Below are 18538 nucleotides of genomic sequence, written 5' to 3'. Positions count from 1 at the left end.
GCAGAGTGAAAGTGCATCATCCCAGCGGACAACTCTCCATGCCTGGAATATACAGGATGAGCTTTGTGGTATTGTTCACCAACTGAATAATTCAGCGTATGCCATATTTTGCTATCCGTAGCTGCGTAGTATGTTGAAGTGTGGCACACCTGATGTCATTTTTTATTAACACCGTTGGAAGGGAAGTCAGGAGGTACCATTTATAACAGAGGATAAAGAGGGGCAAAAAAAGCAATGACTCATAAATTGAATACTCAGCCAGGAGCCACAAGAAGGAGCAGGTCCAAATGATCGGTCTGGAGCATTCCGAACAGGACCGCAAAGGAAATACAGGCCAGATGGTTCTCATAAAGGCTGTGGCCAGGTCTTCACTTTGGGCATGAGCTGGGGGAAGTCCAGATCCAAATGGAAATATACATTGACATATAGCTTTATTGATTTCAAGTCTAGATCTAAAAGCGTCCAATAAGCATCCCTAGGAGAACTGCTTTAGTGAACAGATAAGAATAATTGTTAATCAGCCAATGCTTCTATTTAAGTGGGTGCTTTGAGCAAGCAGGAAGGTCTTTGAAGACAGCTCTCATCATGTTCAAATTATGTGTTTATGTTTCTGTCTCCCCACCTAGACAGTGATTGTGCTTCTCCATCTTTGAATTTTTAGCACCCAGCATGGCACCGGCTCAATAAATGTTAATTGAATAAAAGAATGCATTAAGCAAGAACATAGTAAAGACTATTGTTAAGAATGCAAACTTCAATGTCAGTGTCCTGGAATTCTCCCTTAGAGATTTATTCCTTTGGATTAAACCTTGTCTTCTGGCACTGTCTTTGAAAATTAATCCCTGGGAAAGGGAAACACTTTGGAATCATAAACTCATTCACAGTTTGGAATGACCAGAGAATTTTTTCTCTTGAGAAGAGCAGATAGTAAGGAAGTCTGAGAGTTCTGGGTGGCAGGGTGGGAAAGGGGAAACTGATAGTGGAGGAGGGGTATGTAGAAAAATAGAAGGCAATGAAGGCAGATGATGTACTTCTGCAATAACTGACTGAGAACGACACCCCCCCAAACCACCCCCACCACGGCGCATGGTGATTCTGGAAAGGGTAGATAGGGGAGGGGAAGGAGAAGGAGGGCACTTGTCCTGTCAGCTCACTGCTTTGACCTCTCCAGCCTGGCCAGCTGCCTGCAAGACCAGTGACCACCTGGAGGGCAAGGGGAGGCACAGCACCCGTCTGTCCCGCAAAGTGGATAGTCAGCGTTGCCTCCGCTGCCTCAGGACATCCCAAGGAAAGGTCCCCCAGTCACAAGGGCTGAGGGCAGCTGAGGCAGGAGTCCCCGAGGGGCTGACTCACAGCCTGGCTTGTAGCCACAGCTCAAAAGGCTTCACTCAACTTCTGCCAAATGGATCCTGTTCCATATCCCAGTCCTTGTCCTCCTGCCAGGATCCACCTCCCACTAGGCCTCCTCCTTGAAGCCTTCCCTGATAGCCCTTTTCACTCTATGTTCACTCTAAGATGTGTCTGCACAGAGGGCTATTTCTATCATTGCTCAGGCAGAGAACTCCAGCAAGTGCACGTGAACCACTCTGTGTTTGCTCGGGCATTCTCCAAACCTCGAGGAGCCTCCTACCCTGGGGAACTGGGCTGGACTGCCTGTGCATGCAACTTCAGGGCCCTCCGGACACGATAGCCTCAGACACAGCCCACAGGCGGCCTGGCTGGCTGGCCTCCTCAGCCCCTCCTCCCAGGGTGCACACAGCCTTGGCCCCCTGGTCCGAGATGGATGGCAGGAGATGGCTTGCAAAGACAGCTCAAGGAACACTTCTCTCTGAGGTCTAGGACAGAGCTGGCCCAGACTGTCGCCCGCCCAAGCTGTCTGTTCCCGGGACAGCATTTTCCCCGTGCTGCTGGGCTTCTGACTGGGGTGCTGGGGACTTTCTACAGAGGAAGGTAGCACTAGCCACAGGAGTAAAGGTCAGGCCCCAAACTGGTGACACAAAAGCCTCTTAGCTCTGTAGAATAGCAGGCCAAGTAAGTGTCAAGGCTAGAGCTTTTCTCTCTGGGTCAAGGTCTGTGTTGTGCCTAGCATGTACCGTGCAGTATGAGGTGTGGAATCATCATATTTCAGAGCTGGAAGGAACTAGACTGAATTCAATTTAGCACTTTATTATGCTATATTAAATTGCTCCCTAATTGTTTCAAGAAAGTGTATAATTAAGGAATACATTGTGTGATACAAGTGCTCCAGGAGCCTAGTGTAGAAGTCAGAGGCGCTTCCATGGAGGGGCTAGACTTGGCTTGGATGTGGATGGGTGATGCCTGTGGCCGAGTGCTACTGGGGGCTGGCTGTGTGCCCGGCATGGTGCTGGGCACCTGACATGTATTACTGCAGTTAATCCTCACACTCAGAGCTTTGAGGTGGGTACTGTCATTGCCCCCATTTTACAGAGGAGGAACTGAGTCCCCACTTCCAGGTGTGGTGGGTGGTGCAGCTGGAACACACCCCATGCAGTGTGACTCTTGAGTCCTAGCACTAGTGGGCCATGCACGATGGAGGGATTCTTCTTTCTGGGCTGTGGACAGACATCCAAGGTTGGGTTGGATTGGGTCCCCTCGTTTCTCCTTGCCAAGTCCTCTCAGACCGCCTATTCCTGCCCTCAGCTCCTGGCTGTTAGACTGGACTAAAATGGTCATATTGATCTAAGTAGGTGATTATGTGCATATCTTCTTCGAGTATTGTCATTAGCACTAGAGGCAAGACAATCTTTAGGGTCTTTCATCTCTTCCTCTCCTCTTTCCCACTTTTTATATTCTGTGTCCACCCACCCTCCACCCCCAGCCTCTATGCTTCATGTTTTCCTGATTGTTATCCCTGAAAAATGCTTCCTTCCATCTGCTCCTGGGTGTCCTGGATTTCAAAGAGAAGCCCTTGGTGGCAGGGTTAGCCCAAGGGAAAGACTTTTCCATGGTGGACTTACAGGTGTGGTGACAGCTGTGAGGGGTGGGGTCTGCACGCCTGCATTGTGGGTGCAGGCTGGGTTTGCATAAGCCTTTCTGGTCAATTTTCACTTCTGCAGAAAAGGACATAAATAAATAAATAGCCGGAACTCTTGGGCTCCATCCAAGATGGCACTGCTTCCTCCTTTCCTCCCACACACCCAATGTGGGCCTCTGGTGGCAGACAGGCAGAAGAAGTTGGCTGTGAAGGCAGGGTTGTTGGTGCCCTGAGACTCCTTGGGTGGTGCCATTCCATGAGCTTTGTGGCCCTTAGTTTAGTCTGAATTGAGTGTCCTGGGCAAATAACCACTTACATGATCCTTTCTGTGCCTCAGTTTCCTTCTCTGTGAAGCTCCCACCTCGCTCAGTCACTGGTGGAGTCCCCTGGGTGGGCTCACAGCTGGCAGGAGGTGCTCCCTCTCGGGGCCTGGTTTCCACATCAGATGATCATGGCCTCACCCCTTCCTCACCCCCGCCAGCTCCTCAAACCCTCTGTTCCTTGCTTCTGTGGCCTGTTCTCCCTCCTGTCCTTCTTCACAGCTCCCGTGCTTCCTGCCTCCTGGACCGTCATCAAGAATTTTATACCAGTCACTTAGCACAGACAGGAGCACAGAAAGGAGTGAGAATGGAAAGAAATGGAGAATGGAAAGGACAAGAGATCTGAGGTCTGGCCGAGAGGACCAGCATCCACCTGGTAATCAGTTTAGGGGATGCTCAGAAGGTAAGACACCAGGGTCGTCCAGTTGTCAACTCTGTGTAGCCATGCATAGCCCCCCCCCACCTTCTTCGATGGCCATGAGGTCTGTGGGACAGCGGGCAATGGGGCTCCCAGAGCCTCGCAAAGAGGCTGTCTTCCACCACAGGCTTCCCTGGGTGGACTGAAAACCTTCCCTCCCTCACACTCAGCTGGAGCTCCTAGGTTTACCTTTTGAAGCCTCACAGAACACTTAAGTCTGTTCTTCTTCGTCCAGCTTTTCCTTCACACATCAGGGAATCCCATTCTCTTCACCTTACCCATGGCGAGCTCTGCATACGCTCACTATCTTAGTCAGTGCAGGCTGCTATAATGAAATGCCACAGGCCAGGAGGCTCATAAACAGAGATTTATTTTTCACAGTTCTGGAGGCTGGAAGTCTGAGCCTGCATGGGCGCCAGCATGGTCAGGTTCTGGTGAGGCCCCTCTTCTAGGTGTCAGCCTGTCATCTTCTTGTTCTGTCCTCACATGGTAGAAGGGGCTAGAGAGCTCTCTGGGGCCTCTTTTATAAGGGCACTAATCCCATTCATGGGGGCTCCACCCTCGTGACCTCATTACCTCCCAAAGGCCCCACCTCCTGATACCATCACCTTGGGGGTTAGGATTCAGCATATGAATTTTGGGGGGACACACATTCAGCTCACTGCATACACTCACTCCTTCACATTGAACCTCCACAGTCTCCACCTCCAGCTTCTCCTACTTCTGGCCTTGTATCAACCCACACCAGTGGGGCTTTTGCCTCCCTGCTCCCCCAAATCTGTTTTTCTCAAGGTCACTGATGACCTCCTAGTTGCTAGATCAGTGGGGCCTTCTCCATGCCCCTCTTCCTTAACCTCTGTTAGCATTGGATGAAGCTGACCCATTTATCCCAAAAACGCTCTCTGCTCTGTGCGTCCACGTCATAGGGCTCTCCCGGTTTTCCTCCATCCCACAGGATTTACTTTTCGGTCTCCTTTGCTGGCTCCTTCTCCTCTGCCACCAGCTGAATGTCAGAGCTGACCGCAGGCCCATCCTCTGCCTTCTTCTCTCTTATGTTTGCTCTCTGTCCTGGAGATCTTATTGAGTTCTTTGTCCCTTGACTCTGGGATGTGTATCTCCAGCCTGACCTCCTCACTGGGCTGCAGACGTGTGTATCTGACTGCCTAACCGATCTCCTGTTGGGTGTCTGAGAGTCATAGCAAGCTTAACATGGCCCAGGAACCTTTGATTCACACCCAAACCTATTTGTCTCCATCATTCCCACCTTCTTCAATGGCTCTGTGATCCAACTAGCTGTCCAAGCTAAAATTCTGGGATTTCCTGTTGATTTTTCACTTTCTCTTTCTAAAAGTTGCCTTCAGCATGTCCTACTGGTTCTTCCCCTAACCTCTTTCCTGGTCTGTCTCCTCCCCACCTCCTCTGCAACCCACCATCTTCTCATGCTGCAATCATTTCCTGTCTCCATGTTTCTTCTCTCTCTTTACAGGCCATTCTCCCTACAGCAGCTGGAGGGGAACTTTTAAATCAGATCATGATATTCCCCTGCTTGGATGCTCTGCTGTGCTGGGTGGCCCATGAGTCCAACTTGACCTGGTGTTGCTCACCTCTCTGACCTCGATTCCTCTCACTTCCCACCATCCCCTCTGCCCTGGCCACACTGCTGCTGCTGTCCTGCAGCCTTCTTTGGCCTTCCATAACCCTTCCAGGCACCCTCCCATCCCCTGTCCTGCTTTAATTTTATAGAGCTCATCACTTCTTGGCCCTATGCTGAATTAATATTTTGTCTTTTCTCATGGAAGTCCACGAGGGTGGGGCTTTTGTCTGGTTTGGTCATCGCTGTATCCTGGCCTCAAACAGTACCTGGCACATGGTAGTGGATCAGTAAGTCTTTGGTGAGTGAAAGAAGAGAAAAGCTGTCCTTGGAGGGGTACAGACAGGCAACAGAGGAGTTGCATGTAATCTGGTATAATAAGGACTGGGCTGGAGGTGTGCCCAGGGGCCGTGGGCACAGGGGAGGGAGGGCAGGGAAGGCTGCCAAAGGAAGCTGACACCTGGGCTGACCTCTGGTGGATGAGTAGGTTGTAACTAAGAACACACAGCGAGGAAGAGTATTCCAGCCAGAGAGGAAAGAAGACTGACTCACGTCCCTGTCCCTGGGAGAGAGAAGAGGACTTCTAAGGAAGGAGGAGTGGCGAGATTGGGGGGGAGATGAAGTGGGCGGGGGCTACTAGGGAGCAGCTCTTGGCTTGGGCACCTGGGGATGATAGTCAAAGCCACCAAGAGCTGTGTGACAGTATGTGCATAGAAGATTGACAAGAGCTACTTTAGACCCATGAAGGCTCCAGGCTGCTGAGCCGAATGTTACAAAGGGGAGCTTTTTTTTTTTTTGCAGTACGTGGGCCTCTCACGGTTGTGGCCTCTCCCATTGTGGAGCACAGGCTCCGGACGCGCAGGCTCAGCGGCCATGGCGCACGGGCCCAGCCGCTCCACGGCATGTGGGATCCTCCCGGACCGGGGCACGAACCCGTGTCCCCTGCATCGGCAGGCGGACTCTCAACCACTGCACCACCAGGGAAGCCCCAAAGGGGAGCTTATTAGGGCTCCCTGGTCTGGCCCAGAAAATAAGGCTGCCATGTATGTACTCTTGCAGGGAATGTGCTAGATACTGGATCTGGGGCCCTACAGAGCTGCTGGCTGGGGAGGAGGAGTGTCAGCATGAGGCTTTTCCCCTGACCCTCCCCCTAACCCGTGCCAGGAATAACACTCCACTGAGGTTCACAATGGAAGCAGATTAATCACAATACAATCAAGGGTTGCGCTCAGAGCGTCAGGCTATGTAGCTTTCAGTTCTGATTTCTCAAAATAGCTCTGGGGATTCCTGTGGACAAATGAAGAGACACTGGTCCAGAGAGGGCCCTGGTCCACGCCGGGGTCTGAGTCAGGTCCCTCCACCACCCAGGAGGGGCAGTGTGTCCTGGCAGCTGTGACCTGCTATTGTTAACAGCCAAGCCTTTCTTGCCTCTCCCTGCACCTACCTGAGAAGACACTCCAGTCCTTTGTGTGTCAGGCTGTAATTTTCAGACTTTGATTTCTGTGTGTTTGCCTTCACGGTTAGTGTGGTATCTCAAGATGGCAGCTGTTCTGCTCTAAAATAGCACTGAGCTCACTGAAGGGCTGTTGGCCTTGGGAAGGGGAGGGGGCTGCTTACTGAGAAGCTCTCAAATGACCGTGGCTTATGCCAGTCAGGGAGACGGGCTGCACTGAGGTGACTAAGGACATGGGTTCTGGGCTCTTGAAAGTGTGAGGTTCCTTTTTTAGTGCCTCCATCCACTGGCTGAATGACCCTGGGCAAGTTACTTTACCTCTTGTAGCCTGAGTCTGTGGTGTAAACCGGGGCAGTAATGCCTGCCTTTTAGGGCTGTTGGGAGGATTAAGTGAGGCCAAGTTAAGGACCTAGTATCAGGCTACCACATACAGTTGTGCAAGGTGGACACTGCACAAAAGTATCTAGCCAGGTGGAGTTGAAATCCAGCTCACTCTCATTTGACAAGCCATGTGCCTGGCATGTGGAGAAAAAGGTGCTTTTTCCTAATTCACACAGAGGTGCCATACCCACACTGTTCCTACCCAGTGTGGGATAAATAAACCCCTCTGTGGTTCTCTGAGACTCTGCACCAGGCTTGACAGGGGCCCAGGGGTTCAGATTGCTGAGCTGGGGCAGCTTCCCTACTCCTGGGGCTGGTGGAGGTCCAGCAGGTGTGTTCTAGCATGACACAAGGACTGCCCTGAGCTCCTGTTTTCTTGAGCAGCATTAGTATCTGGGGATGAAGCGGCGTATGAGATAGAAAGCTGAATGCATGGGCTTCATCTTGTACCAGCCAGTGGCTTCTGGGTCTCAAAGCACTGTGGCCCCTAAGGAAGATCCCACGGTCCTGAAGGAGCTCTGGAGGTGGGATCAGGTGAACAGAGGAGCCCTCTGTGGGGCAGGCTCACGGGCAGGGGCTGGGAGGAATGACAGAGCCAGACTCTGCACACTGGATCCTGGGCATGCTGAAACGAGGCCTCCTCAGCCTTCCGAGCTGGAGCCCACGCCTGCGTGGGAGGAAGGGAACCAATATTCAGAACCGTTGTGGTCACGTCTTCATTTGTCTTCTCGCTGAGTAGGGGCCCTCGCCTGCTGATCAGGCAGCAGCGCTGCCCAGCTATACCCCTCACACTCCTGAGGGCACAGAGATGGGGGCAGGATGGATGAAGCCTGGCACCAGCATTGGACTTGGCTGACAGAAGCCAAGTGGCATCTGAGATGAGCTGGGCTCCTGATCTGAGCGGCTGGGACTATTTATACCTGTGAGGTGCCCGAATGTGGTGCCAGCCTCCCCTCCCCTTTGAGGTGGGTAGAGATCGTCTTTCTAGAATTGAAAGAAGAGACAGTGACGAATTCACCTTGAGAGGCTAATGGAGTCGAGGAAGTTGGAGAAACTTGCTCTCAGTCTTCCAGCAGCTCAAGGGAAAGCTTGAGATATTTAGAGAGAGATCCATGACTTTAAGGGGCCTTTCTTAGTGGTTTCCAATAGTAAGAGAAAACTTATAAAAATATAGAAAAGTGTTTTTTGAATCATTCATAATCCCATTACTCAGAGAAACCTACTTTTTAAAAAAAACATCTTTATTGGAGTATAATTGCTTTACAGTGGTGTGTGAGTTTCTGCTTTATAACAAAGTGAATCAGCTGTACATATACATACCTCCCCATATCTCTTCCCTCTTGCGTCTCCCTCCCTCCCCCCCTCCCTATCCCCCACCCTTAGGTGGTCACAAAGCACCGAGCTGATCTCCCTGTGCTATACGGCTGCTTCCCACTAGCTATCTGTTTTACGTTTGGTAGTGTATACATGTCCATGCCTCTCTCTCACTTCATCCCAGCTTACCCTTCCCCCTCAAGTCTATTCTCTACATCTGCGTCTTTATTCCTGTCCTGCCCCTAGGTTCTTCATAACCATTTTTTTTTTTAGATTCCATATATATGTGTTAGCATACGGGATTTGTTTTTCTCTTTCTGACTTACTTCACTCTGTATGACAGACTCTAGGTCCATCCACCTCACTACAAATAACTCAGTTTCGTTTCTTTTTATGGCTGAGTAATATTCCATTGTATATATGTGCCACATCTTCTTTATCTATTCATCTGTTGATAGACACTTAGGTTGCTTCCATGTCCTGGCTACTGTAAATAGAGCTACAGTGAACATTGTGGTACATGACTCTTTTTGAATTATGGGAGAAACCTATTATTAATATCTTGTTACAGCCCTTCCCTTTTCCTATGTGTTCACGTATGTATATATAATTCTTTTTGGAGATCATAGTTTTGTAACTTGCTTTTTTCACTCAACATTATCATGAGCATCTTCCCATTGCACACAAAAATTTAAGCATCTTTTTTTTTTTTTTTTTTGCGGTACGTGGGCCTCTCACTGCTGCGGCCTCTCCCGTTGCGGAGCACAGGCTCTGGACACGCAGGCTCAGCAGCCATGGCTCACGGGCCCAGCCACTCCGTGGCATGTGGGATCTTCCCGGACCAGGGCATGAACCCATGTTCTCTGCATCGGCAGGCGGACTCTCAGCCACTGCGCCACCAGGGAAGCCCTAAGCATCATTTTTGATATCTGCATTATGGTCAGTATCCAGACCAAAAAGGGATTTCTGTGGCTTCCTCAAGAATGCCGTCCTTGGGCCTCCTGTCAGAAGCAAAATCGAGGGGTGACCCATGTGGCAATGCTTCTTGCAGTCTTATTTCCTCAAGTCATTCGTCTTTAAAGAGTGAGATGGAGCAGCACAGCCTCCCAAAAGCAAAGCCCAGATATGCTGGAGAAAGAAGCAAGGGCTATTAGCTCCATTTTTCAGATGGAAAACTAGGCTTTAGACCCAGGCCTGCAGTGATTTTGGTGACGTGGCTGAGGTACCACATGGAGTGTTTTCAGAGTACCTGGGATTTGTTATCACGTGTGGCAAGACACACAGACGTGGAAATGGCTGTCGTGAAGGAAGAGGTTTTTATACTTACAGGTCTCTAGAAACAGGAAGCACACCATGCCATGTAGGACCACACAGGAAGCACCAGAGTCAGTCAAGAAGCAGAAGGAGTGAAGGGGAAAAGTGGGCAAGAGCCGTATAGGCAAAGCCTATATGGAAGGAATGGATGCGACAGGGTATGCAGACTTAAGGTTGGCTACTGTGGATAATTTCAGTGGGCTCTGGGGCAGAGGGCTGTCCCTAGTTGTTTGGCAGCTGGCCTTGGGGTGATTAGGGCAGAGGGATAAGTGGCCCTAAGTGTGAGAGGAGGAGGTGGTGGTGGTGGTGGTAGAGTATAAGCTCTGGATTGCTTGTTTTGCGTATGAAAGCTGTGCTCACGGGCTGTTTACCATCTCTAGGAATTGACTAGTCCTAGGAGAGGCAGTCTCTCCAGGGCCAGCAAGGCCCCAGATGTCAAAGCATCAGACACACATAGTTAATCTATGGAGTCTGCAGCAGAGATGGGTGACCAGGGACATCCCCACGTCCAAGCAGAATTCAACATGGGCTTTATCCTCAGGGTGGTAGGGGAGAGGTTTACTAATAGCAGCAGAAGGAGGATGGCAGCCAGTCCAGATGGTGGAGAACTTCCTGAGTGATTCGTCTCTGGCTCAGCTCTGCCATCAACTAGCTGAGGGACTGTAAGCATGTCTCTGAGTCCCTGGGCATCCACTGGCAGCTCTTGCCCTTTAACGGCAGGAGAAAGGGAAAGAAGGGAAATGGACATGCCTTGGGCACTTCCTGTGTGCCAGGCAGTGTACTAGTGCTTTCTCTGAAACTCTCATCAATATCTGCTCTCAGCCCTGTCACAAGTGTACTGCATTTTTAATGCTGATTTTGCAAATGAAGAAACTAAGGCTCAGGAAAGTGATGGGCCTAAGGTGGCTAATGAGGGGCAAAGAAGGATGTGAACCTTATTCCGAAATCCTCTCCACCTAATAGCCACTAAACACACCACACAAGACCATTTGGAATCATTGAACTGCCTAGTGATGTGCGTATGAGTGATGCTGGGGATTCAGGAAAAAGGAAGACTGAGCGGAGGTTGGCAGAGGTAAGGCCAGGAGGGCCTTGTGAAGGCAATGGAGGGGCTGGCTGATCAAAGGGAGGTGCTGCTTGGTTTTAACTTCCTTTGAGAGTTTCTTTCTCCTGTTTGTGGATCATTAATTCATAGTATTGTTCTGGCTTGGTTAGTAAGTGGGAAAAACTGAGGGAACCTTGGGGATTGTATTTAAGTGCTGGGTGGGACTTTAGATTCCACCTCGTTCAGATTATTTTTAGGAGGAGAGAAAAGAGGCCCAGAGAGGGGAAGTGATTTACCCAAAGCCACACAGCTGGTTTAGAGGCATATCCTAGATGTGTCTGCAAGTGTCCCAACTCCCTGAGAACGCTAGGAGAAGCCTCCTCTTAATAATCTTCTGCATCATTATAATCTGGAGCTTTTCTTAGAAGCATCCTGAGCTCATGGCTTCAGATGACCCAGTGGATTCCAAAGGGCTTCGTGTCACTGGCTCTGGTTGCAAATGATGATCTTTGTGATAAGACACCAGACCTCACTTACTGTTATGTGACTGGAAAAATGGCATGAGTTGGAGCCAAGGTCATGGACTTTTTTTGTAGCCCCAGGCTGACACCTTGTTCTTAGTTTCAGATAACAGAATCCATTTTAGCTAAAGCAGAAAGGGATTTATTAAGGGTAGAGATAGCACAGAATCATTGGGAAAGCTGAAGAAAGACTCTAGGCTAGCTTCCAGGAATGTCTCTGCAGACTGCACTGTGAAATTGGGCCACCGTGGAAGCTGCTGCTTCTGATAGAATCGCAAAGGTGCTGCCACCACTACAGTTTCCACGAGCCATGCCACCTCTGCCACATTCTGCACCAGCAAAACAATACCTTGAGCTTCGTCGCTCTTCTAGAACATGGCTCTGACTCAGTCTCATGCTACTGATTGTTGAACCTAAATTGCTTCAAGGACCCTAGCTACAAGGGAGTCGGGGAAATGTAGTTTTTAGCTTTCTTGTCTCTGTAGTACGAAAGGTGCAGAGATACCAAAGACAAATTCCCTGTGTTTGAGATACTCCTCATTTGGAAGGGGAAATAGATATATAAACAGACTATTACGATACAATGGTATCTGCTCTAATTAGGGGCAAATGTATAGAGGGACCCTGAGAGTGAGCATTAGAAAAGGCTTCCCAGAAGTGGGGGCATTTGAGCTGGGTACTGAAGGATCAATATGAGTTTGCCAGCTGAGAAAGACAGAGAAAGGAGTTGTAAAACACAAGGGAAACAGAAAAAGGAGAGTGTGATATTTTGGGGATCCTCAGTGCCTAGTTCTTATGAAATCTGCTTAAATTCTTTTAAGACATGAGAGAAAGGAGAGGATTTATTTTGTACAAATAGGAGCCAATGTGTTGTATAAAATATTTTAATATTCTAAAATATTATTTAAAATTTCTTAAATATATGATTATAATATTTTTAAAATTAACTTAAATCACATTAAAATAAAGAACAAATATTTACAAATATAATAGTTTTAAAGTGTTAAATATTAAATTATATTTTTATATTATTGAAAATACCGATATTTTAAAAAGAAGCCAATTTATTGGATAAATGTCTCCATATTTCTAAAGCAGCACAGACTTAAGTTTGTCTACATAAATTAGTGAGAATATATGTGAAATAGTTGCTGCCACATTTTGGGAGGTTTGTGGGAAATGCTCAAGGACTGACTTTATTTTAAATCCTTGGTTATGGCTTGCAGTGCCCAGCAGCAGTCCTGCGGCTCCATCCCCACCTCCTGTTCTCCAGGGCTACCTGTTGAGAGGCCACTGCCCCAAGTTAGAGAGGCTGACCCTGCAGGCTTCTTGATTCTGGGCTGTCATGGGATCCCACCCTCCCAGCTTAATCTGCCCAAGCATCTTCTGAAAGAGAGGCCGTGAGGAAAGGGTGCACCTGGCCTCTGCCCTGTGGGCCCCTTCTGCCTCTGTGGCCAAGTCCAGCAGTGAACTACTGTGTTTTACCTTGGTGGGAACCCTCCCCCCGACTCTCCGCGCCCTCCGGCTCCCCCACCCCCCGGGCAGGTGGATGTTCCCTGGGCTGGTGCAAACTGTCAGGTGCGGCTATGGGAGGCCAGAGGGCACTTTCTAGGGGTTACCAGCTGTCCTCGTGAGTGGGTGGACAAGAGCAGTCTTGACTGTATGCACTGGTACACAACGCAGCTTTGCCACCTGCCACCTACACGACTCTGGCAAGTGAGTTAACTCCCAGAGCCTGCTTGCGATGACCACTTTCCTGGTGGGCTAGTAATAAAGATTGAAAGGGAATATGATGCTTAATGAAATAAGTCAGACAGAGAAAGACAAATACTCTATGGTATCACTTATATGTGGAATCTAAAAAATAATACAAATGATTGTACATGCACAACAGAAACAGACTCACAGACTTAGAAAACAAACTTGTGGTTACCAAAGGGGAGAGGGATAAATTGGGAATATAAGATTAACAGATACAAAGTACTATATATAAAATAGATAAGCAAGAAGGATATACTGTATAGCACAGGGGATTATACCCATTATCTTGTAATAACCTATAGCGGAATATAATCTGCAAAATACTGAATCACCATGCCGTATACCTGAAACTAACATAATACTGTAAACAACTGTACTTCAATTAAAAAGAAAGAAAAGTGAATGCTTCTACGTAGAGTGCCGGGCCCTGAACGTCGCCCATGACAAGGGCTCAGCAGTATTGGCTGAAATTGCTATTGTTATTCTGTGTGAAGCTGCAGAAGGTACTGCGAGGTGACTCTGACATGCCTGGAGCCAGCTGGTGTGGGAGTGGGCTCGGGCCCGTCTACACTGACAGCACCACCTGGAGTGCCACCTGTTTAGCCTCAGTTTTCTCAGCTGCCAAATGGGGAGAAAGAAAGAGTCTCACCTAGTCACATTGTGAGCATCGGCATCAGTGAGCTAATGGAAACAAATACTTTTTTTTTTTTTTTTTTTTTTTTTCGGTACGCGGGCCTCTCACTGTTGTGGCCTCTCCTGTTGCGGAGCACAGGCTCTGGACGCGCAGGCCCAGCGGCCATGGCTCACGGGCCCAGCCGCTCTGCGGCATGTGGGATCCTCCCGGACCGGGGCACGAACCCGTGTCCCCTGCATCGGCAGGCGGACTCTCAACCACTGCGCCACCAGGGAAGCCCAACAAATGCTTTTTATAGTAGAAAAAGCAGCTTGTGTTTTTTCAGCTATGCTTGTGGCTGTCGTTGTGTGACACTTCTCCCAAGAGGAGGAGAAAGGAGAAAAGAGCAGGAAAGGGCAGGACCAGCTGAAGACCTGTAGCCTCACTGCCCCAGCTTCCAGGGCTGCCTCCATCAATCACTGGTCAGAGGAAGACCGCAAATGAGAACATGCCCAGAGCATCCTCTTTCTCCTTCGAAGCCACCACGTGGAACCAAACCTGCTTCTAAATGTCATGATTTACTGAAATGGGTTCATGCTTATACTTCCAGGTTGATGGGGGTGCTGAGAGTAATCAGCCACCAAGTGATCAGGCCACAGGGCGCCAGCAGTCCTGGAGACAGACCCTCATCAGGTCGTCTGCTGGGGTGGGCTGGTTTGCTCTATTAATTTGGCCAGATACCACCCCTCTGCCCCCTGCCCCCCGACAACAAGAGCCCCGACAGGTCCCTGAAAGTCTGGCCGCTTCTCTGCGTAGTAACCTCTGTCCCTATTGGTCCCCAGGTACTTTGAATTTTACGAGGGCCCTTTTGAGTATAACTCCACGAGATGCCTGGAGCTGAGGCACGAGATCTTGGAAGTGAAGGTGCTTTCCATGTGAGTGTGGCCGGGTAGGTGGTGGGTGCAGGGTGGTGCACGTGGGGACGGGCAAGGCAGGGTGGGGTGGGGGGTGAGGGATTGGCCCAAGGAAACTGGAAACTTGGTGCATCACTACAGAGAAAGAATTAGGGTGCTTCCCCGGGGCCTCTGGCATTCGGAGAGCTCTAGAGGGCTCGACTCAGGGATGACTGTTCGTGTTTTATGAAAAATGCCAAGTTTGCAAGGTTACCTCTGGTGACTGGGCGTTCCAGTCCCCGGCTCAGTTACCAGCGTCTATGGTTATCATCACTGGTCTCTTCTTGGATAGAAATCGAAGAGGGCACAGGAGCATCTTATCTGAAATTCAGTACTTTGTGGCTTAAGCATTGCCCTCTTGCTATTCATTAAATTTTTAAAAATTATTTAAAGGATACAACATTCAAGTGGTACAAAAAGATATACAGTGAGAAGTCCCCTTCCCACAGCTACCCGCCTCCAGTCTCTCCCTCAGAGGCCACCCATGTATCCTCGTGCATCCTTCCAGAGGGTCTGCATAAACCAGCACCCATGGGTGGATGTCTTTTACCTTTTTTTGTTTGTTTGTTTGTTTGTTTTGTAGTACGTGGGCCTCTCACTGTTGTGGCCTCTCCTGTTGCGGAGCACAGGCTCCGGACGTGCAGGCTCAGCAGCCATGGCTCATGGGCCCAGTCGCTCCGCGGCATGTGGGATCTTCCCAGGCCGGGGCGTGAACCCGTGTCCCCTGCATCGGCAGGCGGACTCTCAACCCCTGCGCCACCAGGGAAGCCCCCCCCCCCTTTTTTAATACAAATAACAAGAGAACTGTGCTCCCCACTCCCCACCAACTGTGTATCACCTGTGGCTCTTTTACAACCTGTGTGAGGGAAAACGCATTACATGCTGGACTCACTAGTGTGTATGTGCCTCCCTCACAGCACTGCCATGAATTGAGAGGAATTTGTGTCATGTTAATCATGGTAGGATGTATGTTTCTTTGAAAACAGTTATCACTGACCCTTGAACAACGTGGGTTTGAACGGCGCAGGTGCACTTATATGCAGACATTTTTTGAGAGTAAATGCTGCAGTGCTGCTCGGTCCGATGTTGGTTGGATCTGCGGATGCCAAGGAGCTGTGGTCAGGGAGGGCTGACTACAAGCCCTGTGCTGTTCAAGGGACAACTTGTACACCCAATGTGGGAGAAGTACAGTTGATTTGGAGCCAGGCAGCGCTGGGTGCTTATGTGGACTCACGGGCCCTGACACGATCCCAGGACTTCCATCCATGGTCCACAGGCAGGAGCCACTGCTCCTTTAGCCACTTGACATGATTTCCAGGTCATGTGGGTCACTGAAAGAGCTTGGAGCTTGGGGTCAGGCAGACTTGGGATCCAAAGCTGACTCTGGGCCTTAGAAGCTCTGCATCTTTATACAAATTACTTAACCTCTTTGAGTCTTTCCTTACCTATAAAAATGGGGACACAATTCCCTACTCTTAAGGGTTGCAGTAAAGACTAGCTGAAGTAACATATGTGAAATAGATAGCCCAACAGTGCACATCTACAGCAGCACACGTAATAGGTGCTCAGTAAATGTGAATGTGCCCCCTCTCTCTCCTCCCTCCCCTTTCTTTCCGTTTTGGAACCAGCAGCAGCTTTTCTGGGCTGACATTCACAGTCTCCATCAGCTTAGTAGTGCAGGAAAGCTCCGGGGATAAGGCCAAACGTCCAGCTGGGATCAGCTGTGTTGTTCACGGTCCTTGTTCTGACCCAGGGTCTGTATAGCGTCTAGAGGGACCACAGCAGGCAGCTCACCCTCTGTCCATCCCACCCAGCCCTGAGCGGAGCACACCATGGAGGGCGCTAGGAGTTAACTGGGCCAAGAGGATTCTAGACGGAGGGGACAGTTTGTGCCAAGGCCTGTGTCAGGAGGGGCCCACTGTGTCCCAGGCTCTGAGAGCTGGCCTGAGGGGGAACAGGAGCCATGTCCCTGGAGGAGCAGGCAGGGCTGGACCTTGTGGAGCCTTGCAGTGTGGACCGGGATCTAGATTTTATCCTTTTCTTAGGTCCATGGGCACCCATGGGAGAGGTTTTAAACAAGTGGGGGCGGGGGGAGGATAATGTGATCGGTGTTTGATACACTCTGCTGAGGAGCTGTGACTTAGTGATGAAGACGTCTGTCCAGCCCGCAGGCAGGAGCCAAAGGTATAAGCAGAGAGCCTTACCTTTTCTCAGAACTCAGAGATCTCGGCCCCGTAAATGTTTCACTGCGGAAAGCTGGAGCACTCTCACTGAGAGCTTACCTTAGAGTTTTCAAAGGGTAGATAATTAATCTTTTAAATTATAAAAAGCAGACAGTGTTTTCATGGTTACTTCAAGATCTAGACAGGAAGTCTGAGAGACCCTATAAATGGGCCGTCCTGTCCCATCCCATCCCTCTACCCATATATTTTCTCTGCATTAGTATAAGTCCTTGTTTTGGTTTGCTATGGCTCCCATAACAAAGTACTACAGACTGGGGGGCTTAAACAACAGAACTTTGTCTTCTCACAGTTCTGGAGGCTGGAGGTCTGAGATCAAGGTGTCGGCAGGCTTCGTTTCTCCCGAGGCCTCTCTCTTTGGCGGATACATGGCCATCTTCTCTCTCTGTCTTCCCAGGGTCTTCCCTCCGTACCTGTGTCTTAACTTCCTCTTATAAGGACATCAGTCATGTTGGCTTAGGGCCCACCCTGGTGATGTCATTTTAGCTTAACCACCTCTTAAAGACCTTACCTCCAAATAGAGTCACATCCTGAGATATTGGGGTTTAGGGCTCAACATATGAATTTTGAGGGAGATATAATTCAGCCCATAAGAATCCTTATCACAGCTTCCATTTAGGGACCATATTAGAAGTTACTGGGTCCTTTGTTTCAAGCCTAAGTCTTGAACATTGCGGGGTGCGATGGGAACCTCATTTCCCCCCATGATCTGTGGCCGCCCTTTGTCCCTTGTCAGGGACTTGTGTTGGTGACAGAAGGTCCTCTGCGTGTTTGGCTGTACTTCTTGTCTCTGCCTTTGGGGCACCCTCTCTGTTCTCCTGAGCTGAGCGGCCATCCCAGCGGGCGACCTGTGAGCTGTACCCCATCTGTCTCTTCCATGTCAATTGCCCTCCATGTGGTCCCCTAGCCCTGGAGTCTTGGCGCTGGTGGTACTGGGGGTCTGAGAGGAGAGAGGCCGGGCTGTTCATGGGGCATGTGAGCCTGCTGGGTCATCAGGGAGCAGTGATACCAAGTGGCTCCTTTCCTGAGTCCTCAAGCTGAGGTCAGTGGGCTCCCCCAGGGCTGGAATCGGAGAAGCCAGAGGCTGGTCTCTAATCCGAGTGTTTCTGATGCTACCTGGGCACCTGTGGGCTTCACTGTGCTCCAGCCCAGAGCCAGGAGTAGTGCTCACGGCGGAGACCCTGAGTCATCCGGAAAAGGTTAAATCTCCCATCTGTGAATGGAAGGGGCTGGACGGATGTGCCCAGAGGCCCTTCCGGTATATGAACGTCAGCTGGCATTCCATCTGAGGAGACAGGGGGGTATGTGATTCATCTGGGAATGATTCTGATCCAGAATTGCTCCAATCAATGGTAAAAATCAGTTGGCTGGAAAATTCCCATATGGTAAAGGCCTCGTTCCCAGACAATGTCCAGTACAATGAGGATTTACTCTGTGATGATTTGTTACGAAATCACATTGTCCCTGATACTTGTAAAAATTATTTCTGCTGACTTTTAGTCATTCTAGGGCCTCTTTATTTATTTATTTTTATTTTATTATTATTATTTTTTGTGGTACGCGGGCCTCTCACTGCTGTGGCCTCTCCCGTGGTGGAGCACAGGCTCCGGACGTGCAGG

General features: G+C 49.7%; 1 protein-coding gene across 3 annotated transcripts in view; it reads left to right on the top strand.

The window, feature by feature from the left end:
* Positions 1–18538, top strand: part of ST8SIA5 (ST8 alpha-N-acetyl-neuraminide alpha-2,8-sialyltransferase 5) — a gene marked incomplete at both ends in the record, with an annotated part of 66667 nt that overhangs the window by 31839 nt on the left and 16290 nt on the right. For 2 of the 3 annotated variants that reach the window (XM_081252479.1, XM_081252478.1), the window contains one exon: positions 14569–14661. The exons of the other annotated variant lie outside the window; for it this stretch is intronic. In XM_081252479.1, coding sequence (XP_081108605.1) covers positions 14569–14661 — 93 coding nt within the window. The remainder of the gene's footprint in view (positions 1–14568; positions 14662–18538) is intronic. 3 annotated transcript variants of the gene reach the window in all.

Source organism: Mesoplodon bidens (genome assembly GCF_964165515.1).
Source record: "Mesoplodon bidens genome assembly, chromosome: 13".
Lineage (NCBI taxonomy): Eukaryota > Metazoa > Chordata > Mammalia > Artiodactyla > Ziphiidae > Mesoplodon > Mesoplodon bidens.
Note: the sequence above shows the minus strand (reverse complement) of the source record. Positions and strands in the feature narration are given on the sequence as shown.